Here is a 16,378-nt window from a genome sequence, read left to right on the forward strand (position 1 = left end):
GTCAGGAACATAGAGGAAGTAAATCCGATTAACATTTTAAGAGAAAGGACAGAATGACAAGTAGGGAGCTGTTTTGGTAGAAATGCTGTTAGATGATATTAGCCCTGCCAGCTGTTACTCGGCTTGGTAATAAAGGGGCGGACAATGTACTTATTGTTATTTTGGGAGATCATGTGATGGAATTTGTTTCTGGATAACGATTCAGTGTAAGGATCTGGCTGGACATATGGTGATTCATTTCAAACTTCCTCCGCTCAGTTTGTTCTCTACAATCAGATTCTGCACTTTTTATTGTTACATTTTTATGTTTTTGCAATTTGGGAAGGAACTGCATGTATCAGAAAATCGCCAACGCATTCCGTCAGCTTCTCTTTTTTGTAGGAATCTTTTTCCATTTGCCCTGATAGCTCGCTATGCTAACTAAATTCATAAACTAATGTCCCAAATGTATAGAGATGTTCGGATACAGTAAACATAAACCAGTGTTTAAGGTATAACTATACTCAGGGTTATTTATTAAAGTGAGAATTGTCATCAAAATTAATTTAAGGTCAATTTAAAGGTCATCGCCAAAATAGTTGGAAAGATTCTCCAAGTCAGCAATGCTTTCAGTTCGACTCGTCTGGCCTTACTTGTGAAAATCCCATTGAATTGGAGCTGATGGTTGTAACTGTGTGCTAAGCAAGCACTTTCTCTAAAAAACACTTTCTTGCAGGGGCCCATTGGATTGCCAGGTGAGACAGGGCCAGCAGGAGTCCCTGGAGAAAAGGTAACATTTTCTGTTTGCACAAATAATGTATTTTATTTCTTTAAAATGTCATAGATGTAAATTTTACTGCAAATCTCCAAACTTACTTTAATTTAATATAATGTTCAGCAAATGACAGCAGTGAATCCACCACACTGAAACCCATTGAGAAATAAATCTCAGACAGTGGCACCCCGAGTCCTCAATTTACAATGAAGGACCAGAAATCTTCCCTACTGTCACTCTGCTTGGGTCTCGCCCATGGGAGAACATACCCCTACACTTTTTGTGGGCAGTTTCCTGGTTGTCAAGGCAAAATCAGGATGGTTGTGAAATGTGGGAAGGTAAATGTAATCTTCTCTGCATTAGTTTGACCTCAGCCCCACTATTCTATCCTGGGGAGAGGGATTAAAGCAATTGTTTCCAAACCAGTCCACAAGGCATGGCTACCAGTTCAAGGTTACCCAGTTGTGTCAAGGTGCCCTTTCCTTTTCACTTTCCTTTTCCCCGCTTCCTTTTCCCCTTTCCCCTTCCTTTTCACTTTCCTTTTCCCCGCTTCCTTTTCCCCTTTCCCCTTCCTTTTCACTTTCCTTTTCCCCGCTTCCTTTTCCCCTTTCCCCTTCCTTTTCACTTTCCTTTTCCCCTTTTCCTTTCCTTTGTCCCTTTTCCTTTCCATTTCCTTTTCCCTTTCCTTTTCCACTTTCCCTTTCCTTTCCTTTTTCCCTTGCCTTTTTCCTTTCCTTTTCCCCTTTCCTTTTTTCCTTTCCTCTGTGACCTCCTGAGGCCAAGTGCAACCCATACTTTGACACAACTGTGTAATCCATAAAACCTGGACTTTAAGTGATATTCAAAGAACCATAACCACTTCAAGTCACTGTGTCTATGAAGCTTTTTATGCGATTGTATTTTATTGCTGGGTAGTTAATTGAATTATTATACCTTAATATATTATTAGATACAGTTGCAAGAAAAAGTATGTGAACCCATAGGAATGATATGGATTTCTGCACAAATTGGTCATAAAATGTGATCTGATCATCATCTAAGTCACAACAATAGACAATCACAGTCTGCTTAAACTAATAACACACACAGAATGAAATGTTGCCATGTTTTTATTGAACACACCATGTAAACATTCACAGTGCAGGTGGAAAAAGTATGTGAACCCCTAGACTAATGACATCCCCAAGAGCTAATTGGAGTGAGATGTCAGCCAACTGGAGTCCAATCAATGAGATGAGATTGGAGGTGTTGGTTACAGCTGCCCTGCCCTATAAAAAACACACACCAGTTCTGGGTTTGCTTTTAACAAGAAGCATTGCCTGATGTGAATGATGCCTCACACAAAAGAGCTCTCAGAAGACCTACGATTAAGAATTGTTGACTTGCATGAAGCTGGAAAGGGTTATAAAAGTATCTCCAAAAGCCTTGCTGTTCATCAGTCCACGGTAAGACAAATTGTCTATAAATGGAGAAAGTTCAGCACTGCTGCTACTCTCCCTAAGAGTGGCCGTCCTGTAAAGATGACTGCAAGAGCACAGCGCAGACTGCTCAATGAGGTGAAGAAGAATCCTTGAGTGTCAGCTAAAGACTTAAAAAAGGCACTGGCAAATGCTAATATCCCTGTTAGCGAATCTACAATACGTAAAACACTAAACAGGAATGGATTTCATGGGAGGATACCACAGAGGAAGCCACTGCTGTCCAAACAAAACATTGCTGCACGTTTACAGTTTGCACAAGAGCACCTGGATGTTCCACAGCAGTACTGGCAAAATATTCTGTGGACAGATGAAACCAAAGTGGAGTTGTTTTGAAGAAACACACAACACTATGTGTGGCAAAAAAGAGGCACAGCACACCAACATCAAAACCTCATCCCAACTGTAAAGTATGGTGGTGGGGGCATCATGGTTTGGGGCTGCTTTGCTGCGTCAGGGCCTAGACGGATTGCTATCATCGCAGGAAAAATGAATTCCCAAGTTTATCAAGACATTTTGCATGAGAACTTAAGGCCATTTGTCTACCAGCTGAAGCTCAACAGAAGATGGGTGTTGCAACAGGACAATGACCCAAAGCATAGAAGTAAATCAACAACAGAATGGCTTCAACAGAAGAAAATATGCCTTCTGAAGTGGCCCAGTCAGAGTCCTGACCTCAACCCGATTGAGATGCTGTGGCATGACCTCAAGAAAGCGATTCACACCAGACATCCCACGAATATTGCTGAACTGAAACAGTTCTGTAAAGAGGAATGGTCAAGAATTACTCCTGACCGTTGTGCACATCTGATCTGCAACTACAGGAAACGTTTGGTTGAAGTTATTGCTGCCAAAGGAGGTTCAACCAGTTATTAAATCCAAGGGTTCACATACTTTTTCCACCTGCACTGTGAATGTTTGCATGGTGTGTTCAATAAAAACATGGCAACATTTCATTCTTTGTGTGTTATTAGTTTAAGCAGACTGTGATTGTCTATTGTTGTGACTTAGATGATGATCAGATCACATTTTATGACCAATTTGTGCAGAAATCCATATCATTCCAAAGGGTTCACATACTTTTTCTTGCAACTGTATATCTTTGGAGTTTACAAATCTGTGTTATCATAGCTCTTTGTGTTACTGTCAAGGTTGTTTATTAAAGAGAATTCAAACAAAAATTTAAGGGAATTTCCCATTTTAGGTCAAAACAGGTAAACAAGATAAATATTCTATAAGTCAACTGTACTTTTTAACTAATATCGCCTGAAATTTGTAATTTACTTTGAATCCCATACTGCTGGGTACAGGGCAGCCCATGTAATAATATCTCATATTGCTGGGTACGGGCAGCCCATGTAACAACATCTCATACTGCTGGGTACAGGGCAGCCCATGTAATAACATCTCATATTGCTGGGTACCAGGCAGCCCTTGTAATAACATCTCATATTGCTGGGTACCAGGTAGCTCATGTAATATCATCTCATACTGCTAGGTACAGGGCAGCCCATGTAATAATATCTCATATTGCTGGGTACAGGGCAGCCCATGTAATAACATCTCATATTGCTGGGTACAGGGCAGCCCATGTAATAACATCTCATACTGCTGGGTACTGGGCAGCCCATGTAATACCATCCCATACTGCTGAGTACTAGACAGCCCATATAATGCCATCCCATATTGCTGGGTACGAAGCAGCCCATGTAATACCACCTCATACTGCTGGGTACAGGGCAGCCCATGTAATACCATCTCATACTGCTGGGTACTGGGCAGCCCGTGTAACAACATCTCATATTGCTGGGTACGGGTAGCCCATGTAATAACATCTCATATTGCTGGGTACTGGGCAGCCCGTGTAACAACATCTCATATTGCTGGGTACGGGGCAGCCCTTATAATTACATCTCATATTGCTGGGTACGGGTAGCCCATATAATAACATCTCATATTGCTAGGTACTGGGCAGCCCGTGTAACAACATCTCATATTGCTGGGTACGGGTAGCCCATGTAATAACATCTCATATTGCTAGGTACAGGGCAGCCCATGTAATAACATCTCATATTGCTAGGTACGGGGCAGCCCATGTAATAACATCTCATATTGCTAGGTACGGGGCAGCCCATGTAATAACATCTCATATTGCTGGGTACGGGGCAGCCCATGTAATAACATCTCATATTGCTGGGTACAGGGCAGCCCATGTAATAACATCTCATATTGCTGGGTACGGGGTAGCCCATGTAATAACATCTCATACTGCTAGGTACAGGGCAGCCCATGTAATAACATCTCATATTGCTGGGTACAGGGCAGCCCATGTAATAACATCTCATATTGCTGGGTACAGGGCAGCCCATGTAATAACATCTCATATTGCTGGGTACAGGGCAGCCCATGTAATAACATCTCATATTGCTGGGTACAGGGCAGCCCATGTAATAACATCTCATATTGCTGGGTACAGGGCAGCCCATGTAATAACATCTCATATTGCTAGGTACAGGGCAGCCCATGTAATAACATCTCATATTGCTAGGTACAGGGCAGCCCATGTAATAACATCTCATATTGCTAGGTACAGGGCAGCCCATGTAATAACATCTCATATTGCTGGGTACAGGGCAGCCCATGTAATAACATCTCATATTGCTGGGTACAGGGCAGCCCATATAATAACATCTCATATTGCTGGGTACGGGGCAGCCCATATAATAACATCTCATATTGCTGGGTACAGGGCAGCCCATATAATAACATCTCATATTGCTGGGTACGGGGCAGCCCATATAATAACATCTCATACTGCTGGGTACAGGGCAGCCCATATAATAACATCTCATACTGCTGGGTACAGGGCAGCCCATATAATAACATCTCATATTGCTGGGTACGGGGTAGCCCATGTAATAACATCTCATATTGCTGGGTACAGGGCAGCCCATGTAATAACATCTCATATTGCTGGGTACAGGGCAGCCCATGTAATAACATCTCATATTGCTGGGTATGGGGTAGCCCATGTAATAACATCTCATATTGCTGGGTACGGGGCAGTAACAGTGGGGATTTCTGTCTGAATCAAGTTATTAATTTACCTTCCAGCTTTCTCGTGTCCTGTAGGTTTCATGATATTTTATTGGGTTTTGCAATTCATTCTGCATAACGTGAAAATGAAGGACTGTTATATTTCTGTTGTAAATAGTGAAAGACTTTGCTACTGTCTGTGCTTCGCTTTACAGGGAGAAAGGGGCAATCCTGGCCCTGAAGGCCCGTCTGGTGAAAAAGGAACATTAGTGAGTGTATTGTGGGCCTGTTTGCAGGGGATTTGATCCATTTGGGGGCTCAGAGAGAATCTGTTTTAAAGAATGGGGGTTCAGCAACAGTCCATGTAATAACATCCCATACTGCTGGGTGGAGGGCAGCCCATTTAATAACATCTCATACTGCTGGGTACTGGGAACCCTATGTAATAACATCTCATATTGCTGGGTACTGGGCAGCCCATGTAATAATATCTCATACTGCTGGGTACTGGGCAGCCCTTGTAATACCATCCCATACTGCTGGGTATTGGGCAGCCCTTGTAATACCATCCCATACTGCTGGGTACTGGGCAGCCCTTGTAATACCATCCCATACTGCTGGGTATTGGGCAGCCCTTGTAATACCATCTCATACTGCTGGGTACTGGGCAGCCCTTGTAATACCATCCCATACTGCTGGGTACTGGGCAGCCAATATAATACCATCACATACTGCTGGGTACTGGGCAGCCCATATAATACCATCCCATACTGCTGGGTACTGGGCAGCCAATATAATACCATCCCATACTGCTGGGTACTGGGCAGCCAATATAATACCATCCCATACTGCTGGGTATTGGGCAGCCCATATGATACCATCACATACTGCTGGGTACTGGGCAGCCCTTGTAATACCATCTCATACTGCTGGGTACTGGGCAGCCCTTGTAATACCATCCCATACTGCTGGGTACTGGGCAGCCAATATAATACCATCCCATACTGCTGGGTACTGGGCAGCCAATATAATACCATCACATACTGCTGGGTACTGGGCAGCCAATATAATACCATCCCATACTGCTGGGTACTGGGCAGCCAATATAATACCATCCCATACTGCTGGGTATTGGGCAGCCCATATAATACCATCACATACTGCTGGGTACTGGGCAGCCCTTGTAATACCATCTCATACTGCTGGGTACTAGGCAGCCCTTGTAATACCATCCCATACTGCTGGGTACTGGGCAGCCAATATAATACCATCCCATACTGCTGGGTACTGGGCAGCCAATATAATACCATCCCATACTGCTGGGTACTGGGCAGCCAATATAATACCATCCCATACTGCTGGGTACTGGGCAGCCAATATAATACCATCCCATACTGCTGGGTACTGGGCAGCCAATATAATACCATCCCATACTGCTGGGTACTGGGCAGCCAATATAATACCATCCCATACTGCTGGGTACTGGGCAGCCAATATAATACCATCCCATACTGCTGGGTACTGGGCAGCCAATATAATACCATCCCATACTGCTGGGTATCGGGCAGCCCATATAATACCATCACATACTGCTGGGTATTGGGCAGCCCATATAATACCATCACATACTGCTGGGTACTGGGCAGCCCTTGTAATTACCATCTCATACTGCTGGGTATTGGGCAGCCCTTGTAATACCATCTCATACTGCTGGGTACTGGGCAGCCCTTGTAATACCATCTCATACTGCTGGGTATTGGGCAGCCCATATAATACCATCACATACTGCTGGGTACTGGGCAGCCCTTGTAATACCATCTCATACTGCTGGGTACTGGGCAGCCCATATAATACCATCACATACTGCTGGGTACTGGGCAGCCCTTGTAATACCATCTCATACTGCTGGGTACTGGGCAGCCCATATAATACCATCACATACTGCTGGGTACTGGGCAGCCCTTGTAATTACCATCTCATACTGCTGGGTATTGGGCAGCCCTTGTAATACCATCTCATACTGCTGGGTATTGGGCAGCCCATATAATACCATCACATACTGCTGGGTACTGGGCAGCCCTTGTAATTACCATCTCATACTGCTGGGTATTGGGCAGCCCTTGTAATACCATCTCATACTGCTGGGTACTGGGCAGCCCATATAATACCATCACATACTGCTGGGTACTGGGCAGCCCTTGTAATACCATCTCATACTGCTGGGTACTGGGCAGCCCATATAATACCATCACATACTGCTGGGTACTGGGCAGCCAATATAATACCATCTCATACTGCTGGGTACTGGTAACCCATGTAATACCACCTCATACTGCTGGGTACTGGGCAGCCCATGTAAAGCCTGTGTTTTTATGCATCCCTTGTTGTTTCCTCCAGGGCTACCCAGGGCTTCCAGGACCCCCAGGTGTGATTGGACCCCCAGGGTTACCGGTGAGTAAGTCCAATGCCGAAATATTTTAATATCTGTCCAGTAGACCTTAAATGCTGGATCAACCGACAATACAACAGATGAATTCACGTTATTAGATTTGTTAACGGCTAACATATTGTTAATTTAAAGTAGATTAACTCCAGTCTTAAAAAGAAATTAAGACATATAGTCAGTCCTACAATACATGGATTTACTATGAGACAAAATGAGTTCACTAGCTCCATCTAACTTATATTCAAAGAGTCGTTTCAAACTACTTATTCTCACACCTGGGTGATATTGTATTATCCCTACATACAGTGACTGTCTCGTATTATCCCTACATACAGTGACTGTCTCGTACTAACCCTGCATACAGTGACTGTCTCATACTAACCCTGCATACAGTGACTGTCTCATACTAACCCTGCATACAGTGACTGTCTCATACTAACCCTGCATACAGTGACTGTCTCATACTAACCCTGCATACAGTGACTGCATCATACTAACTCTGCATACAGTGACTGCATCATACTAACCCTGCATACAGTGACTGCATCATACTAACCCTGCATACAGTGACTGCATCATACTAACCCTGCATACAGTGACTGTCTCATACGGTTACGGTTGCCTCCAGGCTGGCTGGAAGTTGGACCGTAGGAGAGGATGCTCCTAGCGCTCACCAAAGGACCATCAGCACCGCAGCCACCATAAGCACTGCAGACTCCACGAACCACCGCTGCTGGGCTGGTATCTCGCAGTCTGCTCTGCGCCCTGGACCTACGACCAGGCTCCAGGTTCCAGTAGGTGAACCTCTCCCTTCTGTAGAGCGGAGCAGGATCAGGAACAAGAGCTCTTACAAGAGCTCAACAGCTAAGGGAGTATGACGAGCATAGCAATCCCTGTAGTGATTATAGCTGTCCCCTACAAACATGAGTCGAGGCTACAAGTTAGAGGGTCAGAAGAGGTCTGAGGTGCTGGAACACCCAGCCTGGCTTTTATTGAGGTTACATGCAAATAGGACACTCCCAGGGGGAGGCATAAAATCACCAATCACACATCTGGTGCAGCCCACACATTCCCTCCCCTCAGATAAACAGTTAAACCAATTATTACATACAATAAAAATACAGTTTTTACACACACACTGTAACTTTAAAACCATACATTCAATTTCCCTGCATACAGTGACTGTATCATACTAACCCTGCATACAGTGACTGCATCATACTAACCCTGCATACAGTGACTGCATCATACTAACCCTGCATACAGTGATTGCATCATACTAACCCTGCATACAGTGACTGCATCAAACTAACCCTGCATACAGTGACTGTCTCATACTAACCCTGCATACAGTGACTGCATCATACTAACCCTAGGTACAGTGACCCAGCACTGCGGGCATTAATCCCGAACCCAGCACTGCGGACATTGATCCCTAACCCAGCACTGCGGACATTGATCCCTAACCCAGCACTGCGGACATTGTTCCCTAACCCAGCACTGCGGACATTGATCCCGAACCCAGCACTGCAGACATTGATCCCGAACCCAGCACTGCAGACATTGATCCCGAACCCAGCACTGTGGACATTGTTCCCGAACCCAGCACTGCGGACATTGATCCCGAACCCAGCACTGCGGACATTGATCCCAAACCCAGCACTGTGGACATTGATCCCGAACCCAGCACTGTGGACATTGATCCCGAACCCAGGACTGTGGACATTGATCCCTAACCCAGCACTGTGGACATTGATCCGCAACCCAGCACTGCGGGCATTGTTCCCGAACCCAGCACTGCGGACATTGTTCCCGAACCCAGCACTGCGGACATTGATCCCGAACCCAGCACTGCGGACATTGATCCCACACCCATCACTGCGGACATTGATCCTTAACAAAGCACGGAGGACATTGATCCCTAGCCCATCACTGTAGACATTGATCCCTGACCCAGTGATCCCTAACCCAGCACTGCGGACATTGATCCCTAACCAAGCACTGCGGACATTGATCACTGACCCAGCACTGCGGACATTGTTCCCTAACCCAGCACTGCGGACATTGATCCCGAACCCAGCACTGTGGACATTAATCCCAAACCCAGCACTGCGGGCATTAAACCCGAACCCAGCACTGTGGACATTGATCCCGAACCCAGCACTGTGGACATTGATCCTTAACCCAGCACTGCGGGCATTAATCCCGAACCTAGCACTGCGGACATTGATCCCGAACCCAGCACTGTGGACATTGATCCTTAACCCAGCACTGCGGGCATTATTCCCAAACCCAGCACTGCGGACATTGAGCCCGAACCCAGCACTGTGGACATTGATCCTTAACCCAGCACTGCGGGCATTAATCCTGAACCCAGCACTGCGGACATTGATCCCGAACCCAGCACTGTGGACATTGATCCTTAACCCAGCACTGCGGGCATTAATCCCGAACCCAGCACTGCGGACATTGATCCCGAACCCAGCACTGTGGACATTGATCCTTAACCCAGCACTGCGGGCATTAATCCCGAACTCAGCACTGCAGACATTGATCCCTGACCCAGCACTGCGGACATTGATCCCGACCCAGCACTGCGGACATTGATCCCACACCCATCACTGCGGACATTGATCCTTAACAAAGCACTGAGGACATTGATCCCTAACCCATCACTGTAGACATTGATCCCTGAACTAGTGATCCCTAACCCAGCACTGCGGACATTGATCCCTGACCCAGTTATCCCTAACCCAGCACTGCGGACATTGATCCCTGACCCACTTATCCCTAACCAAGCACTGCGGACATTGATCCCTAACCCAGCACTGTGGGCATTAATCCCGAACCCAGCACTGCGGACATTGATCCCTGACCCAGCACTGCAGACATTGATCCCTGAACCAGCACTGCTGACATTGATCCTGACCCAGCACTGCGGACATTGATCCCACACCCATCACTGCGGACATTGATCCTTAACAAAGCACTGAGGACATTGATCCCACACCCATCACTGCGGACATTGATCCTTAACAAAGCACTGAGGACATTGATCCAAAACCCAGCACTGCGGACATTGATCCCACACCCATCACTGCGGACATTGATCCTTAACAAAGCACTGAGGACATTGATCCCTAGCCCATCACTGTAGACATTGATCCCTGACCCAGTGATCCCTAACCCAGCACTGCGGACATTGATCCCTAACCAAGCACTGCGGACATTGATCACTGACCCAGCACTGCGGACATTAATCCCGAACCCAGCACTGCAGGCATTAATCCCGAACCCAGCACTGCGGACATTAATCCCGAACCCAGCACTGCGGACATTGATCCCGAACCCAGCACTGTGGACATTGATCCTTAACCCAGCACTGCGTGCATTAATCCCGAACCCAGCACTGCGGACATTATTCCCGAACCCAGCACTGCGGACATTGATCCCGAACCCAGCACTGCGGACATTGATCCCACACCCATCACTGCGGACATTGATCCTTAACAAAGCACGGAGGACATTGATCCCTAGCCCATCACTGTAGACATTGATCCCTGACCCAGTGATCCCTAACCCAGCACTGCGGACATTGATCCCTAACCAAGCACTGCGGACATTGATCACTGACCCAGCACTGCGGACATTGTTCCCTAACCCAGCACTGCGGACATTGATCCCGAACCCAGCACTGTGGACATTAATCCCAAACCCAGCACTGCGGGCATTAATCCCGAACCCAGCACTGCAGACATTGATCCCTGACCCAGCACTGTGGACATTGATCCCGAACCCAGCACTGTGGACATTGATCCTTAACCCAGCACTGCGGGCATTAATCCCGAACCTAGCACTGCGGACATTGATCCCGAACCCAGCACTGTGGACATTGATCCTTAACCCAGCACTGCGGGCATTATTCCCAAACCCAGCACTGCGGACATTGATCCCGAACCCAGCACTGTGGACATTGATCCTTAACCCAGCACTGCGGGCATTAATCCTGAACCCAGCACTGCGGACATTGATCCCGAACCCAGCACTGTGGACATTGATCCTTAACCCAGCACTGCGGGCATTAATCCCGAACCCAGCACTGCGGACATTGATCCCGAACCCAGCACTGCGGACATTGATCCCGAACCCAGCACTGTGGACATTGATCCTTAACCCAGCACTGCGGGCATTAATCCCGAACTCAGCACTGCAGACATTGATCCCTGACCCAGCACTGCGGACATTGATCCCGACCCAGCACTGCGGACATTGATCCCACACCCATCACTGCGGACATTGATCCTTAACAAAGCACTGAGGACATTGATCCCTAACCCATCACTGTAGACATTGATCCCTGAACTAGTGATCCCTAACCCAGCACTGCGGACATTGATCCCTGACCCAGTTATCCCTAACCCAGCACTGCGGACATTGATCCCTGACCCACTTATCCCTAACCAAGCACTGCGGACATTGATCCCTAACCCAGCACTGTGGGCATTAATCCCGAACCCAGCACTGCGGACATTGATCCCTGACCCAGCACTGCAGACATTGATCCCTGACCCAGCACTGCTGACATTGATCCCGACCCAGCACTGCGGACATTGATCCCACACCCATCACTGCGGGCATTGATCCTTAACAAAGCACTGAGGACATTGATCCCTAACCCAGCTCTGCAGACATTGATCCCTAACCCAGCACTGCGGACATTGATCCCAAACCCAGCACTGCGGACATTGATCCCACACCCATCACTGCGGACATTGATCCTTAACAACGCACTGAGGACATTGATCCCTAGCCCATCACTGTAGACATTGATCCCTGACCCAGTGATCCCTAACCCAGCACTGCGGACATTGATCCCTAACCAAGCACTGCGGACATTGATCACTGACCCAGCACTGCAGACATTAATCCCGAACCCAGCACTGCAGGCATTAATCCCGAACCCAGCACTGCGGACATTAATCCCGAACCCAGCACTGCGGACATTGATCCCGAACCCAGCACTGTGGACATTGATCCTTAACCCAGCACTGCGGGCATTAATCCCGAACCCAGCACTGCAGACATTGATCCCTGACCCAGCACTGCGGACATTGATCCCGACCCAGCACTGCGGACATTGATCCCACACCCATCACTGCGGACATTGATCCTTAACAAAGCACTGAGGACATTGATCCCTAGCCCATCACTGTAGACATTGATCCCTGACCCAGTGATCCCTAACCCAGCACTGCGGACATTGATCCCTAACCAAGCACTGCGGACATTGATCACTGCCCCAGCACTGCGGACATTGTTCCCTAACCCAGCACTGCGGACATTGATCCCGAACCCAGCACTGCGGACATTAATCCCAAACCCAGCACTGCGGGCATTAATCCCGAACCCAGCACTGCAGACATTGATCCCTGACCCAGCACTGCGGACATTGATCCCGAACCCAGCACTGTGGACATTGATCCTTAACCCAGCACTGCGGGCATTAATCCCGAACCCAGCACTGCGGACATTGATCCCGAACCCAGCACTGCGGACATTGATCCCGAACCCAGCACTGTGGACATTGATCCTTAACCCAGCACTGCGGGCATTAATCCCGAACCCAGCACTGCGGACATTGATCCCGAACCCAGCACTGTGGACATTGATCCTTAACCCAGCACTGCGGGCATTAATCCCGAACCCAGCACTGCAGACATTGCTCCCTGACCCAGCACTGCAGATATTGATCCCTGACCCAGCACTGCGGACATTGATCTTGACCCAGCACTGCGGACATTGATCCCACACCCATCACTGCGGACATTGATCCTTAACAAAGCACTGAGGACATTGATCCCTAGCCCATCACTGTAGACATTGATCCCTGACCCAGTAATCCCTAACCCAGCACTGCGGACATTGATCCCTGACCCAGTTATCCCTAACCAAGCACTGCGGACATTGATCCCTAACCCAGCACTGCGGGCATTAATCCCGCACCCAGCACTGCGGACATTAATCCCGAACCCAGCACTGCAGACATTGATCCCTGACCCAGCTCTGCGGACATTGATCCCGAACCCAGCACTGTGGACATTGATCCTTAACCCAGCACTGCGGGCATTAATCCCGAACCCAGCACTGTGGACATTGATCCCACACCCATCACTGTGGACTTAGATCCCTGACCCAGCACTGCAGACATTGATCCCTGACCCAGCACTCATTGATCCCTAACCCAGCACTGCGGACATTGATCCCTAACCCAGCACTGCGGACATTGATCCCTAACCAAGCACTGCGGACATTGATCACTGACCCAGCACTGCGGACATTGGTCCCTGACCCAGTGATCCCTGACCCAGCACTGCGGACATTGATCCCTAACCCAGCACTGCGGACATTGATCCCTAACCCAGCAGTGCGGACTTTGATCCTTAACCCAGCACTGCAGACATTGATCCCTGACCCAGCACTGCGGACATTGATCCCTAACCCAGCACTGCAGACATTGATCCCGAACCCAGCACTGTGGACATTGATCCTTAACCCAGCACTGCGGACATTAATCCCGAACCCAGCACTGCAGACATTGATCCCTGACCCAGCACTGCGGACATTGATCCCGACCCAGCACTGCGGACATTGATCCCTAACCCAGCACTGCAGACATTGATCCCACACCCATCACTGCGGACATTGATCCTTAACAAAGCACTGAGGACATTGGTTCCGAACCAGGACTGCGGACATTGATTCCTGACCCAGCACTGCGGACATTGATTCCTGACCCAGCACTGTGGACATTGATCCGCAACCCAGCACTGCGGACATTGATCCCTGACCCATCACTGCGGACATTGATTTCTACTATTGTTCATCAATACATTTGATGAACTTTAATTGATCCCCAAGAGAGTATAACTGTCTCTAACATTTGACAAGTCATTGTATTGTACTTTATTCTGGAGCAGATACTGGTTAGTTTCACATTTTATTAGTAATGCCTTTTCCCTGCTTTCTTTCTTTTAGGGTCCCCCTGGACCGCGAGGACCTCCTGGGCTACAAGGAACAAAAGGCCAAAGAGTAAGTGAAATGTACAAAGTGACATTATTCCATAATAATCATGCAAATCTCGGAACATTGTTCATGGAATTCAACAATGTCCAATTTTTTCAATACAGGCCATGAATTAGCCTTAATTAGGTCTGCATTTCAGTAAGAATAAAACCCCTTATTAATGAAATAGGGGGGGGTCCACTGTCCATCCCCCCAAAACATGTTTTTTTTTTAGCAATGCTGGCTAGTAAGCAACCCAATCAGAGTGCTCTGACAGCCAAGGCTCCAGAGAAGTGGAAAAAATCTCCACATTTTGCTATATGACCAAGAGAGCTCTGATTGGTGGGCTAGAAAGCCAACCAACCAGACCGCGTTGACAGCATTGTCTCAAGAGAAGCAAGACTTGCTGTCAGAACATTCTGGTTGGCTTTCTCGCCCACCAATTACAGAACTCTTGGTCATAGCATAAGGAATTTTCTCACACTTTGCGATACCTGTCATAGTGTGGAAAATCTTTTCCCTTCAATCTGCACTCATTCTGCAGTGAGCCCTCCATGAGGCTCGGTGTGGCTCGGCATTCATTTTTCCAGCTTTTTTTTTTGCTAAAGATTAAAAGAATTAGAAAAAAGAAGACTTTTGAAGGGAAGTATAATTTTCTTGACAGGTTTTAGGCCCATGGTCCTCCCTCATTATTATTTAAAGTAACCCTTAACCCAGGAACGTTTTAGCCGCGAGGCAAACAAGGCATTTGTCTTGGACGGCATTTTCCAGGGGGCGGCAAAAAAAAGCCACCCCCAAGTGCCCAGGGCAAATGTCTTGTTAGCCTTGCGCCTAACGGACATGCCAGACGGGCTGCTGGACGGGCGGCGCTGGCGGGCGGCTGGCGAGGGAGCACTTCCTCTGACGTAATATTCCGGCTCCCAGCATCACTCTGCGGCGTGCGAGGGAGCTGAGCAGAGTGCTCAGAGGAAAAACTCCCTCGCCTGCCGCCCGCCAGGGTCGCGCGCCCAGCAGCCACTGGGCCCCCAGGGAGAAAGAGAAACCTCCCTCCCTCGGTATTCCCAAAGGTAAGGAGGCTGGGGGGGTTAAATAAAAAAAAAAAATGTGTTAATGTGAGTGAGTGTGTGTGTATGTCTGTTAGTGTGTGTGTGTGTGTCTGTTAGTGTGTGTGTATGTCTGTTAGTGTGTGTGTGTGTGTGTGTGTCTGTTAGTGGGTGTGTGTGTCTGTTAGTGTGTGTGTGTCTGTTAGTGTGTGTGTGTTTGTGTGTGTGTGTCTGTTAGTGTGTGTGTGTGTGTGTGTGACTGTGTGTGTGTGTCTGTAAGTGTGAGTGTGTGTGCATCTGTTAGTGTGAGTGTGTTTGCCTGTGAGAGTGTGTGTGTCCTTTAGTGTGTGTGTGTTTGTCTGCTAGTGAGTGTGTGTTTGTCTGTTAGTGAGTGTGTCTGTTAGTGTGTGTGTGTGTGTGTGTTTCTGTTAGCGAGAGGGAGTGAGAGGGGGAGGGAGTGGGGGGGGCATTTGAGTTTTGTTCTGCCTAGGGCAGCACAAAGCCAGGATACACCACTGCCCTAACCGATGCCCATGGGTGAGGACAGACTAGGCCCCCC

At 47.9% G+C, this 16,378-nt stretch overlaps 1 protein-coding gene across 4 annotated transcripts in view; it reads left to right on the forward strand.

The window, feature by feature from the left end:
- The window catches only part of COL24A1 (collagen type XXIV alpha 1 chain), an 808,926-nt gene that overhangs the window by 438,287 nt on the left and 354,261 nt on the right, over nt 1-16,378 (forward strand). For all 4 annotated transcript variants that reach the window (XM_063427613.1, XM_063427615.1, XM_063427616.1 and 1 more), the window contains 4 exons: nt 716-769; nt 5,484-5,537; nt 7,666-7,719; nt 14,750-14,803. In XM_063427613.1, coding sequence (XP_063283683.1) covers nt 716-769; nt 5,484-5,537; nt 7,666-7,719; nt 14,750-14,803 — 216 coding nt within the window. The remainder of the gene's footprint in view (nt 1-715; nt 770-5,483; nt 5,538-7,665; nt 7,720-14,749; nt 14,804-16,378) is intronic.

This window comes from Pelobates fuscus, chromosome 7 (genome assembly GCF_036172605.1).
Source record: "Pelobates fuscus isolate aPelFus1 chromosome 7, aPelFus1.pri, whole genome shotgun sequence".
Classification (NCBI taxonomy): domain Eukaryota; kingdom Metazoa; phylum Chordata; class Amphibia; order Anura; family Pelobatidae; genus Pelobates; species Pelobates fuscus.